This window comes from Gadus macrocephalus, chromosome 1 (genome assembly GCF_031168955.1).
Source record: "Gadus macrocephalus chromosome 1, ASM3116895v1".
Lineage (NCBI taxonomy): Eukaryota > Metazoa > Chordata > Actinopteri > Gadiformes > Gadidae > Gadus > Gadus macrocephalus.
Genome location: NC_082382.1, coordinates 8,200,915 through 8,215,249, shown reverse-complemented (window position 1 = coordinate 8,215,249; position 14,335 = coordinate 8,200,915). Strand labels below are relative to the sequence as shown.

The 14,335-nt window shown below is 45.4% G+C and overlaps 1 protein-coding gene across 1 annotated transcript; it reads left to right on the top strand.

Annotated features, from left to right (window-relative positions):
• Positions 1-1,775: 1,775 nt before the first annotated feature.
• nr1d4a (nuclear receptor subfamily 1, group D, member 4a) lies at positions 1,776-13,316 on the top strand. Its single transcript, XM_060064908.1, has 8 exons — positions 1,776-2,744; positions 6,814-7,116; positions 7,223-7,311; positions 7,665-7,809; positions 9,998-10,542; positions 10,706-10,891; positions 11,145-11,355; positions 11,926-13,316. Exons 1-8 carry the CDS (start codon positions 2,723-2,725, stop codon positions 12,120-12,122), a joined length of 1,698 nt encoding a protein of 565 aa, XP_059920891.1. The 5' UTR covers positions 1,776-2,722; the 3' UTR covers positions 12,123-13,316.
• The last annotated feature ends 1,019 nt before the right edge of the window (positions 13,317-14,335 follow it).

Below are 14,335 nucleotides of genomic sequence, written 5' to 3'. Positions count from 1 at the left end.
GGTGGGGGCAGCAAGAAGGCAGCCAGAGAGCCACATATGGAAGTAATTCTGTAATTACTGCAAATCTGTGAGCTCAAAAGGAAAGGTCTTCTTTTCCACGACTTCTTCCATGCACATAAAACTGCCCTTGAGAGAAAGCTGGGCACTAACTAGCAGGCGAGGAACGCTACAAAAGTAGTATTTCTTTTTTTTTATCAATAACCAAAACATTCAAGCAAAAGTTCTTGTGTTGTTATTTTTGGTAAGAAATGTCTTTCAAATAGCCTACCCTTTCTGTTCGTTTTTTTCCTTAGCAGCGAGGCCTATTCTGAGTTTATGTCTAATCGAAACAAAAGAGGGCGGCACCGCCTAGTAAAAACTTGTTTAATCCAACATTACTCATAACTGGCATCCCTTTATATAAAGAACTCCTTCAACAAGATGTGTTTTGCTGTGTTTGTGCCGCGGTGAGGAAGCGTGAGTGGGGGTGTGACAGACAGCGAGGGTGGGGAGGAGGATGAAGAGGATGATGACGGTCTTCTGAGCCGCAGGCCAGCGGAGCTATGCAGGTGTGTATGTTGGCAGTAACTTCTGTTCACTTGAATCCCCAAACAGTACCAGCAGCCTATAATCATCTCATACCCTGTAAAAACGTGTTCTAATGGTGTGTGCGTGAGGCCAACATGAGACATGATGCACGCAATGATTGACGCACGCAGTCTGCGGGATTCTTAATCAGTCATGACAGGAGAAGATTTATGTTTAAGTAGGCTACACAACCCTACCTTCTCGTCCCCTATTTGAATACGCCTCGGCTTATGTTTTCAGCAAGCACCTTCCAGAGACGTTTAGAAAACAACAGATTCAACTTAAATAAATCTTTCCATGCACAGTTCTACCCATGCCTCCTAGGTGGTAAACGTATAATTGTTAAAACTTCCCGCTTACGGTTTAAGCAACCTAAGGCCTTTTTAAATTATTTTTTTGTCCGTGGCCAGTAACTACATCAGTGCTGCATCACCACAACTACATCTGTAGGCTACAAGGGAACGAAACCCTTGCAAGAGATAAATGGCTCTCTCTAGCGGTAGAATGGAGAATTACAACACAATTTGATGTGCGGCATAAGTGAATATGCATTTCCATATTTAGTTAGTTAGTGTCCTTCAATTTGTTTTAAGTTCTCGTAATTCAGAACTGTATTTCAAATAATAGGGGTTGTTCCGCTAGGCTACATAAAAATTCAACACAATTTCAGCCACAGCATGGATAACAAACTGCAGACATTGCACTCTCCGGCCACTAGAGGGCAGCACGATGCGGTCAGAAAGAAAACGACCCTATTAGAGCAACAGCCAACACAATCTGATGAAGTTAGTATAGCAGACGTCAAATTCGAATTTGAAGTATCAAAATATAAAATGAGGGTGCATAAGATGCATAGGCTAGACATGCGCAGGTCTGGTGTTTTTGGGTTGTTGTCGTTATTGTAGTTCAGTGTACACTTAATGCATTCTCCCACAGGGTGGCGCTTTTCCCAAAGTATACGAAAACTTTTTCTAAACCGTCCCAAAGAGTTTTTTTTTTTAAATTATGTCATATTTTAGATTGCATATAGGAAGAGTATTTAAAAAAATTGGAATAATCAATCGAGTTCAATCAATTAATAAGTTTAGATTAATTTAAATGGATTGCGCATGCGCAGTATGATCTAGTGGTATCTTGCCATTCCTGCGATAGGGATTGGTCAGTGTTTACACTGATCCATGGCTCTGTCATGAACTATTCAGACAGCAACTAGTCACGGTGAGCCACGCCTGTTGTGCATGTGCTCATCTATTCCCCTTATCACACACGCTGTGTTTTGCATAAAATGTGTGTCAGTAGGCCAACCCTTTTTCTCGGCACATGCAGAGTACAGATGTAGCCTATGGAAGGCATAGAACGCTCGAATAAGCGCATCAAACTCCTCGGCTGTAGAATCCATGTGAGGGGAGGTGTGTGTGTGTGTGTGTGTGTGTGTGTGTGTGTGTGTGTGTGTGTGTGTGTGTGTGTGTGTGTGTGTGTGTGTGTGTGTGTGTGTGCGTGTGTGTGTGTGTGTGAGAGAGAGCGAGAGAGAGAAAGCGCGCGCGCGCGTGTGTGAGAGAGAGAGAGAGAGAGAGAGAGAGAGAGAGAGAGAGAGAGAGAGAGAGAGAGAGAGAGAGAGTCATTGAGAGCTGGTATGAGATACAGAGAGTGAGCCTAATCTACCCAACAAACGGACACAACTGAAACTGATCGGGAGACAGGCGGTCACATTTCTTTACTCACCTGCGATCCTAATTGATGTCTGTTACAGTGTCACCGAGTCGGTGTCAGGCTTCTCACAATCATTAACGGACCTTCCAACACTTGTTTCTTGGAATTCATGAGACTCTGAATCTGTACTCTGGCTCGTCAAACACCACACCGTTCTGCTCGGACTCACAAGTCAAGCGGTATCTTTATGGAGAACAAGCACTCAGCACATCTTCATGCGGACCTGAATACACCCAAGACAACACTTTGCATGCAGCTCTCCTCAAGGAACCTTGCTTTAACTGGACATTTATTTTCAACTATCATTAAGATTCGTGCGTTCTATGGAGCAGGTGTTATCGGAACAGGTGTGCCTTCCTCTCCTCACCTGGGTTAACACGACTTTGGCTGCACTCTATCACCATTGATCAACTTTTATCTTCACCTGAAGTCCTCAACAGAAGAGATGGATCACAGCCCTGGTAGTGGTACGTATTTTTTGTATTATTGTTGTTATTATCGAGATATTTTCACAATGTCTTGGAAAGAGGATTGTAACCCAGTTTAATTGCAAATATGCCAAACACGACACTGCAAGGCGCAATTCAAGATTTTTTTTTGTCTCATTGCTTTTAAATGTTTTATTTATTTTTCGGTTCATCCTGTGTTCACCATTCAGGTGTTGTGAGCTTCATTAAGGACATATATGCAGTTAATTCAGCATAGAAGCGGTTTCATGCTATATATTGTCAAATAACTGAAGGCTATGAGTTATTAGACATAATATTGAGTGCAACTTTGTGTGTTATGTTATGGCGGTAAATGTTTCTGAGGAACGATGATTCAGTTCCAATGCATGTGTTTGATGATCACGGAACATGTTCGTGAGGAATGACGATACTCAACTTGCATGACAACGGTCCAACATGTTGACCGGATCGATCCGTGGTTATAACGCGTGCGTAATGGAAGCGCAACGTGTCAGTGGTCAGTCAAACTTCCTGATCTCCCCATTGATAAAAAATCTCACGTCGAGTCGGTTGTTATTCTAAGCCCGATATCTTTAGGAAAGGAACGACACTTGGATGATCACCAGGGCAATTAGACAAGTGGATAAGGTGTATGATTTAAGTGGCAGTAAGCGAGTGATTAAGTGCGAGGTTAAACGGGGTCATCGGTGTGACCCTTAGGTCAGTCAGCCTATAGTACTGTAACAGTGATGTAATAGGGTCAGTCAGCCCGTGTTGTTGATCACGTTTTTGCATAAGGAATAAAGCAATAGCTCTGGGCACATTCATAAGTGGGCCAGATTTAGGTCACGTGTCTTTGATGTGTACTGTGTGTACTAAGTTATTTGAAGCAACCAAGACGAAAATAACTCCGTGTAATCGGTGAAAATCTATGCGCATGTCATATTTATTTTAGACCCTGCGCATTTACCCGATTCGCGGTCCGGTGGACCTCACGTCCCCATTGCGTGATGCTCTTCACTTCAAAGCCCCCCGCTGACGTCGAGTCCAAGTGTTTTCTACAGCAGAAGAATGCGCGGCATCTTCCATAGCAAACTGATACAGTCCAGAGCCTCGTCACGTGGAATCACTCTCAGAGCCACGTGCTACGCGTGATTCCCAGGCCCGCCTCCGCTCCTCTGCCCGACCCCCGCTGTGCCGGAAGGGGGAGCTTGGTCAGTGGGTCAGCAGTTTTATGTATTAACTCTCGTCACGTTTTCCCGCCTCATTCGCCTGTGTGATACGGGGCACGGGTTTGAATGATAGCCACATTGGTGTTTTTTTAAAACCCACAAATCATAACACATATGATCATTGTGATCTGGACACTTTTTTCAGAGAGAGAACAGTTGAGGAAGAGTGGAGCTGCTCTTGTTGGCCGAGACCACACGCTGTGCTGAGCATGTTCAGAACGAGTAGAAATTATATCCACTGCAATGCATTTGGCTTATCTGGAATGATTTTAATTGTGCGTGGCGGTTGCAGAGCTTGATGCAGCATCCATTTGAGGACACGGGAATGCTGTTATATCATGTTCCTTTGTGTTTGACCTACTTACAAAATCTGGGAGTTAATGATCTCTGCACAATTGAAAAGAAACATTTTTCATCACAGTACCAGTATATAAAGTTACATATTATGGGATATAAAATAGTTACAAAAGTAGAAGCTGCCAGTATCGTGAGGACATAATTGCTACTTCTCGATTTCCCCTTGAATACTACACACTGTCACTCGGAGTTAGTTGTTATTCTATGTGCGCTATCTTTTGGGAAACAACTAAACTTGGACCACAGCAATTGGACAAGTGGTTAAGAGTATACAAATGAACCACAAGGGCATGTACAATTTCATTTATCCCAAACTCTTAACAGTGTTTCATTCACTACATATAGATTAAATAATGATTATAAAATAGTCCACCCATTATTTTGCCAATCATGCTGTGATGCAGGACTCCCATATTCAGCATGCCATGGCAGGCCAAAGAAAAGAACCATCTACCCTGTAGACTTCATCACGCAAGGATAAACCCACACTACGGCTAAAGCTCTGCTTGGCTTCCTCCAGTAGACCAGGGCAGGGGACCAAGAGGCAGGTGGGTTGAGGCCGGTAGAGGCTGGGTAGGGAGCTAGGTGGCTTTTATTCATGCCTGTGAAGTTCTCCCTGCTCACGTTTCTCTGAATGCCTCGTCTGTAGCAGATTAGCGTCCGCACGAGTGGCTAGGAGCGCCACAGGCTTTCATAAGGCTGTCTGTGTTGACCTGGTTTCCTACATGCCTGAAGAGAGCGTGCAGCACAGGATTTGACACACACAGCGCTCACTGCTGCATAGCACGCCACGGACAAAAGCACTAAACCACCCCTGGCGTTAATATTAATGTCAATAACAGTCGGCCTGCCGGGCAGCAACGTGCCCTCAAGTGGAACTATTCATGAGTTTCATCACCTGCTGTTGTTGGATGGAAGACAACCTATTCCCTCATGTTGTTGGTTTGTGTTCCTTCACATGCGTTGTGCAAACCACACAACATTGAACTGTGAGATTATAGATTTATAATTGATGGAGTTTATGGAACACGGAGGACATTCATAAATATCTACTGGGACAGCTATGACTGCATCTTGTAAACAAGGCCAGCTAAGGGGTTGTCTCTATTGTGTGTGGCCTGGGTGGGTCAACACATCCAGCAACATGTGCCACTGCTGGCTGCAGCATTATCAAAACGGTTGGGCAAGCCAAGTACCTCGGGCAGCAAAGGACACTGACAGCAACATATTGAATGGAGCTGTAGGCTTCTCAATGTATATTTATTATGAATACAGTTTACCTTGTGGAGAAAATAAAGGAATGCAGTGGCAAGGCTGAGGCCCTATAGGTCTATCAAAGAGCCTTATTCCATGGTAATACGTTATCCAAACGAATGACATAGACCTACAGCGTCTTGCCTTTGCCCTTGCCAACAACGTGACTCAGTATTCCACTGCTGGCTGATGATGACACCCTGGGGAATGCGGCCCGTGCCACAGCATCCTCGGGGCGCGTCCCAAACTTTAATATCGTTGCATTTGTGGGTTGTGTGTGGGTTGGATAGTGGCCGTCACCGTATCCGAAAAGTCCACGTGAGTCAGGTGTGGAGCTGTGTGAGCTGGGCACGAGGCCAGGGGAGCGGGGCTATTATTGGAGCGGCGGAGGAGGAGGCAGACACGTGAGGGAGGCCGTGTCTTGAACCACAAGTTAACGCACGACCGGAGTGTTGAGCACGACTCGGACATTAACCTCTGATGGGCACAATCAGTCAAAGGCAGTCATAAGAATAACGATATGTTAAAATGACTGTAGTGCTAAATCGACGTCAGCATAAATACCGCATTAGCATGACGCAGTCCCTCATGCCAAATGAACCCTGCTCTGTTGCTGAGCTACCGGCGGTATTTTTAGCGCTCTGAACTATATCCGCTCGAGCGCCCAATGATGTCTAGGCAGCGCTGCATAATCCTATAGCTTAGCATTACTGTGGCGCTTTACCAGGGGGGCACAGAGGTTGTGGCACATTACATCATAGCATGTCCAATGGAAAAGAATATGTGGGAAATATCTGCCAAATGTAAAATGGACAATGAAAGGTATAAATGATACACACTAAGGTCAATAAGCTTTAAAGTAAAGTCTAACTAAACTTTACACTAACTAATGTTCCTGTATACACAAATTTGTATGAGAAACGTAATCCATACCTGTGTCATTATGTGAATGGGGGAGTGATGCTGTGGTTCCTTGACTATGGTAACCGGAAGGTTGCTAGTTCGATCCCGGAGTGTCGGGGTGTCTCTGAGCAAGACACCTCACCTAGACTGCTCCCGATGAGCTGGCTGTCGCCCTGCGTGGTTGACACTCCCATTAGTGTGTGGATGTGTGCATGAATGAGTGAATGTGAGGAAATATTGTAAAAAATTGCTTTGAGTTTTACAAAATTCAAAGCTTTTACTATTCTGGTTAGAATAGCGCTGTATAAATGCAGTCCATTTACCATTTCCATTTCCTTCAGCGGGTGGAGGAGTGATCCTGTATGCAGGCTCCTCAGACAGCTCGAGCCCCAGCCCTGGCAGCCCGTCCAGCGGGTACCAGACCCAGTCGCCCTCCTGCCAGTCCCAGCCCTCGTCTCCCGAGGTCGCCTTCACGGAGATCGGGGCGTTGAAGCAAAGGTCGTCGGGATGCACCCCCTCCTTATCGTCGCCCAAGCTGGTGTTCCAGTTCCCCGAGGTGTACGGGGGGCCCGCCACCCCTCAGCACGCCTTCATACAACCCGTCACCGGCAAGAGGCCCAGCAGCTTCTCCGGAACGTTTACCAGTGAGTGACCTCCTTAGTTTTGTATCCTTCACATCACATGTTTGATGTTCTTTTTCTTCTAAATATCAGACGACTGACATGACCTGTCCTTTTAAACTTTTCACAGAGACTGGAGGGATGGTCTTGCTGTGCAAAGTGTGTGGGGATATCGCTTCTGGTTTCCATTATGGCGTGCACGCCTGTGAAGGCTGCAAGGTAATCCCCACCATCACCATCACATCACATTTTTGTAATTCAAAATGTCTGACTGATCTAATGTCCCCAATGTCCACCCTCTGCGATAGATGTCCTGAGCAAGATGCCAAACCCCCACAGTCTAAAAAATGACATGGCATGACACAAAAGTAATTGCCAAAGCCCCAAGTGTTCTTACAATATCCTTTAGTATACACGTAAGCATGGGCGGCCTCGTTGGGAATCAAACCCCTAATACTGGCAGTGCGGTCACCCTGCCGTACCCATTGATCCACCCAGGACCAGTGTGAACTCTCCATATATAGCTCTGGCCGTGTGACTCCACTAACGCGGTCCTTCACGTCATTTCCCAGGGCTTCTTCCGTCGCAGCATCCAGCAGAACATCAACTACAAGATGTGCGTGAAGAACGAAAACTGTCTCATCATGCGCATGAACCGCAACCGCTGCCAGCACTGCCGCTTTAAGAAGTGCCTCTCCGTCGGCATGTCTCGAGACGGTGAGACGCCCCGTGACACATTTCTTATAAGCAGGAGGGACATGCGGGCCACTCTGTCACCATGCCACACTGATCTGATTAGCACAAGCAACGGGGAAACGTTGAACTCATTTATGGCACCTCTCGTAATGTAGGTCTCCGTACAGACCGTAACGTGGGAGGCCTTTTGAGGCCATGGTGCCAGTGGCGCAGTCACCCATGCTGCCGCGCTGCGACCGCCGCGTCCTCCCCCCTGGACAGACTCCAGGGGGGGTTTATGTGACTCCCTATCAAACCCCAGAACGCCTCGCTTTGGGGAAGTTTCACGACGTCTTTCCTTCGTCCTTTGCGGTTACCTCTCCTCCACGCTGCCTCCTCAGGCTCGGTACATCCCCCTGCACCGTCGTCTGCAGCGCCGTGTTCTCCTCACCTTCCCCCCCCCCCCGCCTCCTCACACCTCCTTCCCAGACAGTGATTTATGAGAGGAGGAGGCGCCGAGTCCCCGAAGCCATCCGTCATCCAGAAGACTGCAGCAAACACAGATATTATTTTAGGAAATTGGAACAGGGTCAACTTGATTACTTTGCTTACGCCCTTACAGCATCTTACCGCAATTAACTGTGGATACAGAAACAATTAAGAGGAGAAGAAAAAAAACACGTATGCATACACAAACAAGGAGTTAGTAAGCAGAATCGCATCGCCCTGTTTCTAGCCCTGACTCCAGAACATTGATTGATCATCTATCATCATAGATTAAGAAAGGCATCCAGCCGGGTTGGCCCGGAAAAACCGTGCCGAATTGGGCCTATAGCATCCGCATACTACACCATGACCTACTTGTTTTCATCTCATTGTGTGTCTACTTCTCTGTGCTCTTAAATGTTCTACAAAAAGTCTAGTCTATCAAGGAGGATATTATTTATATATATATTCGATTGTTTGCTCCACACTTTTGGTGCACAAAGAACTTGAGGCAGCCAGCAGAATAGGGACGCAGAGCACAGCTGGTATGAGATTAAACATGAACCTGGTGCACCTGAGGATTTGTGAAAGAATCATGAACCACAACCTAGAAACCCCTTTCACAATGTTGTCGTCATTGCGTTAACAGGAAAACCACATATAACGGCCTGGAGCCCACATTAAATGAACACCCTAATTTCACAAAAGGCTGTGTGTGCATTTGCTTCACACACACAGCCTTTTGCCTCACACTCTAGACAAGTATTGAAACTACTCTGGTAACAGGAAGCTAAGTGTGCCACTATGCCAACTGGCACACTGGCACAGTTGGGAACCCATTTCATGTGAAAGCTACAGCTTTGATGCCTTTTAATCTAAAGTTATGAGGAAAATTGCATGTCATGGAATCTTCTCCTGTTGAAAATTAGCAACGCATTGTTAAAGCATTTGTTAGTGAATACATTAGATGATCCATTGTCCCATGTGCTGACGAATAGATTCAAATTTAGCCTACTACTTCAGCCTACTGTTTCCTTTAGATTCCTCAGTTTAAAGTCCTTATTCAACACTACAATCCCAACATTGATTTATAACTTGTACTTGTTCTTATATTTGCCAATTCTATTTGGTCCAAGTTAAGATAAGGTACAACTTCTTTAATCCCAGGAGGCCAAATTCACAATACAGCAGCAGTCTGCACCCCTCTCCCAAACTCACCTAAGCCCTCCTCCTCCTCAGTGCTCTTCCCTCTATCCCCTCTACTAATCCATTCTAACACACCCTTTCTCATCCTGTGCTTTTGCAGGGTCCGAACTCTCTTGCTCCCTTTCCTCGATCTTGGTGCATGCAATTGCAGGCTCCTGGTGCCCCACTGCCCTACTTACAAACATAGGGAGGCAGTGGGAGAGGGAGAAAGAAGTTGATAGAGAAAAGGCTGAGGCTGATGCTGGCATAAGGACCTATAAATAACTGCTCCAGCTGATGGCTGCTCAGGGAGAGTGGGGAGGGGGGGGGGGGGGGGGGGGGGTGCAAGTACAGTTAGGTAGAAGCAAGTGTACAGCTTAACACTTGCTGATACTTCTCTGGATCCATCGATATTTAAAGAAATTCCAACAATGCCTTCATGCCTTCTAGGTGAATATGTGTGGTAGTTAAACGCATTATACAGTGATAGTGTTGGCATCCATGTTGTGTGTTGGACAGCAGTACTGATTCTGTGCTCCCTGGTTCTATCTGTCCCTAGCTGTCCGTTTCGGCCGTATCCCCAAGAGAGAGAAGCAGCGTCTCCTGGATGAGATGCAGAGCTACATGAACAGCCTGAATGAGTCCGCCACCATGGACATGGACCCTCCCCCAGCGGGGGACAAGACCCCCAGCCCCAGAGACTGCAGCTCTAAAGAGGCCATCGGGGCAATCTCCAGAGCGTACCGGGACATCTTCACCCCCACGGGCCAGGGGAGACCCGCCAAGAGGGCCAACATGTCCACCAACAGCAACCTCTCCCCCGTTCCTCAGGAAGCTAAATACCCCCGGGTCTCCTCCTCCCGTCCGAGCTGCACACTGGGTTACCAGTCTTTCCCCATCGCTTGCCCCCCCACTAACGACAACAGCCAATCAACATTCTCCATTGTGGACCACGATCGATATAACTCAACAGTGTCACCCAACCTGCATCGATGTGAGTCCACCACCCAAAGCGACAACCCTGTCAATCACAACCACCTCCCAGCAGCAGCCCCTACTCAACACTCCTGCCCGTGGAAGTTGGCGCAAGGATCTAAAGTTCTTGTAAGTGTAACGGACAATTTGTCCCAAATTAATACTTGTCTCTTATGACCATGTACAGTATCTTTCTGATGTTAAGACTACACATAAGGGATCAACACAATCTCAACAAATTGAGGGATGTGAGCTGAAGGTTGAGTGTATTTTCTTGTGTTTTTCCACAAAGGCCTGTCCGCTGAACGCGTACCCTGCATCAGGGCCAGAGTGCACCAGCCAGCAGGTCTGGGAGTCTTTCTCCCACGGTTTCACTCCTGCTGTCAAAGAAGTTGTAGAGTTTGCCAAGGGTATCCCAGGGTTTCAAGAGCTCAGCCAACAAGACCAAGTCATGCTGCTGAAATCAGGCACCTTCCAGGTAATTCACATGACCTGATGTTATTTATGATGGCTGCTATAGAGGATCTCGGACCTTATTTTGTTTGTCGACCTGATTTTCTGGAAATGTGTGTGTTTTATCTTGTACAACAAATTGCATCTCAGAGGACATTTAAGTTTAAGTCATATAAAAGGATTGACTACGGTTATTAATTACTTGTGTTTACAACTGCTGGGGAACCATTTCTCCAGTATTGTTGATTGATGAACCTGCTATTGTGTGTTGTGACCAGGTCCTCATGGTGAGGTTCTGTACATTGTTCAACGCTGAGGAGCGCACCCTCACCTTCCTGAACGGCCAGACGTACCCGCTGGCCACCCTCCGCGCCCTGGGGATGGGCTCCCTGCTGGACGCCATGTTTGAGTTCAGCGAGAAGCTGGGCTCTCTGGGGCTGGAGCCCGACGAGATGGCTCTGTTCATGGCCGTGGTCCTGGTGTCTGCAGGTAAGAGCCACGTCACACCTCAAACATGTCAACTATTGTGTTCTCTATATAATATGAGGATAACTTATTAGTTATGGAGTGACGCAAGAACGCAGGACGAGACGTTGATATCCATTTGAACATTTGAACTAATTTACTAGCACCAGAACAATGTTACAAGTTACACTCAACAGCTGCTGAAGAGCGCCCCCTAATGCATGGGAATAACAATACAACTATCCATTCCAAACATAACATTACCTCTCAACTTAAGAGAGGTAATAAGGTTGTTAACATAACCATGGTCTCTTCAGCAATACCATTGAAACGGAAACAAGCAATAGCATTACTATGAATTAGAACATTGTTAATCTTTACTACAGAACAGTCTCTGCCGCTTGGTGTTGTTAGGGTTAGGGTGTTTGAAGTCTATGTTGCCTTATAACGATCAGGTGCTTTATGGATACACTGCAGTTGACCGTGTTGTTTAGAAATCAAATACGGAGCCCGAGATGTTGTGTGTTCCCGGTCCCATTATTAAAGTTGTGTGTGTGTGTGTGTGTGTGTGTGTGTGTGGCGGCTTCCCTTCAGACCGCTCGGGCATCTCGGACCCGGGCGCGGTGGAGCAGCTCCAGGAGGGTCTGATCCGTGCCCTGCGCTCCCTCATCGCCCGGCGTCACCCAGGGGACGCCGGCCTCTTCCCCAAGCTGCTGCTGCGCCTGCCCGACCTGCGCACCCTCAACAACCTGCACTCAGACAAACTGCTGGCCTTCCACATTGATCCCTGAGCGGCCCGCTTCCGCACAATGCACCGTCACACACACACACACACACACACACACACACACACACACACACACACACACACACACACACATGGATACAGGATTCGCTCACTTACACACGTGGTATATACGCATGACCGATCGTCCTAGACTCTTCGTCCATACCTCTGGAGCTCCTTGGAAGAAGAAGAGGTCGACGAAGAGGAGGAAAGCGATGAATCTAACGCACTGACGCACACTGCAAGGTCCCCTGGAGGATATTGTACTACGCCGTGAATCAATGCAATGGGAAAATTCATTTTAGACAGATTTATACCCCAATTTCCAGTTAAAAACAGACACTTCACTTAAGTAATTAAGTGACTCCTTATTCCTATGCATCTCCAGACCATCGTTAAGCTGCCTGTTTAGGTCATGATTAAGAGGGACCATTAAAATACATATTTTCATTTTTTGTGATTAACGATGGAAACCTGTAAATAATGAATAGATTTAGTTGATATATTAAGGGCATTGCCATTATTTCACTAAACATAACATACGTACTAGTATTTGACAGAATCACATCACTTCACACCAATATACGATATGATTCCTTTTATATTTGACAAAAAAACTTCCATTTCAAAACTTACTTTATGCTATGCACTGTTAAGAACTTCACATTTCAATCATGTTAACTCTTATTTCACCAAGAGTTGCATCAATATTATTGTATTGCAACTGAAATCACAAGCTGTATAAGATACTCCATGCATGATGGATTTTTATGTATTTCATGAGATTTGTTCCTGTAAATATGTAACTCTAACGTCTTTATATACATTGAAAATAACTTGACAAGGCACTGCTGTACGTAAAGGATTGTGTATTGGAAAATGTTGAGTATGGGGCCTCAGTAAGCTCAGAGCGTCTTCATGCTGTTAGCTTATCAGCTAGCATAATACACAAGATCACCAGCATTCACTCTACATGAAACCTTCCCTCTTCCCCCAATGTTTGTCATACAAACACAAATATATTTTTTAGAGGTTAAGGGAGGATGCATAGTCTCTCACTGCTTGCACGTCATGATTAAAATTGTTTGGACACATGTTGTGCATTTGTAAATCTTCCTGCATAGAATTGATATAAAGATGTTACTATGTATATTTTGTCTTCCTTTTGTCTATTCAATCAAATTAAAGAAAATAAAAATGTGTTATTTTTAAATTATTCTTTAGTTATTATGTTCAAGATCAATCTGTAGGAGATAACAATTATGCATGCATTAAAATATGGCGTGACATGTTTCATGGCACAGATTTACTGATAAATATGCAGGGCCATTAATACATTAAGGTAATAGAGGGTGCCCCTCCGTTGGCTAAATCAAAACGTGCCGAGAGAAAAGCTAAGCCTCAGGATCAGGTCTGTCTGATAATGTAGGCCCATCTAAACGACTAGGCTTAAAACTGTTGGGTATTTATATAATAGGGTGGCAGGAAGGACAGCTTCCTGAAAGAAGCAGTGGTGGTGCCAATAAGGAAGCTGGGAAAAGATCCAACAGTAGGCTGCCGATTAATTACAGACCAATAGCCTCAACATCTCATAAGGGGAAGATAATGGAACGCATGCTGGCAGATTGACATACTTTATTTTGTAGGTAATTAACTCATGTCACAGCTTCAAAGTGTTTTTCGGAAAGGACTGGGAACAATCGATCCTGTGATATCCCTTGAGCCTGAAATAAAGAAGGCCCGGGGAATAAAGAGTCCATCCTGGCTGTTTCCTTTGATATTGAGAAGGACAACGATAAGATGTGCTGTGAATGTAACTTGATAGGCTTGGTGTTGAATTTTCAATTGCAAAGATGTTCTTGTTTGATGACAGATTCAAATGAGGGTAGGAATGGCACACACCAGAAATGTATTGCTGTAGTTCAAATGTAGATATTTAAGATTCCTTTATGTGTCTCCAGTCAATCAGGCAAGATCTGTTAAAACTTTACAATCACTGTTCAGAATCCCAAGGATGGGCAAAGTAGCTATGTTTATATGGGTTCCAACTTCCACTGCATTTAGCGTTTGTGAAAAGGAAAGAGATGATAAATATGCAAAGGATGCAACCAAAGAAGACCAGACGGATGTAAACCGACATCAGTTGAGCAGAAAACAAAAGTTTAATGAAGAGAAAGAATAAAAGTGGCAGAGCACATGAGATGAAGAAGTTCAGGG

What these genes read in the sequence shown, in the direction of transcription:
- nr1d4a (XM_060064908.1), top strand. Translation starts at nt 2,723, where the DNA reads ATGGATCACAGCCCTGGTAGTG. An exon ending in TGAAATCAGGCACCTTCCAG is followed by an intron (nt 10,892 to 11,144) that starts GTAATTCACATG and finishes TGTTGTGACCAG; the next exon opens with GTCCTCATGGTGAGGTTCTG. An exon ending in CGTGGTCCTGGTGTCTGCAG is followed by an intron (nt 11,356 to 11,925) that starts GTAAGAGCCACG and finishes GCTTCCCTTCAG; the next exon opens with ACCGCTCGGGCATCTCGGAC.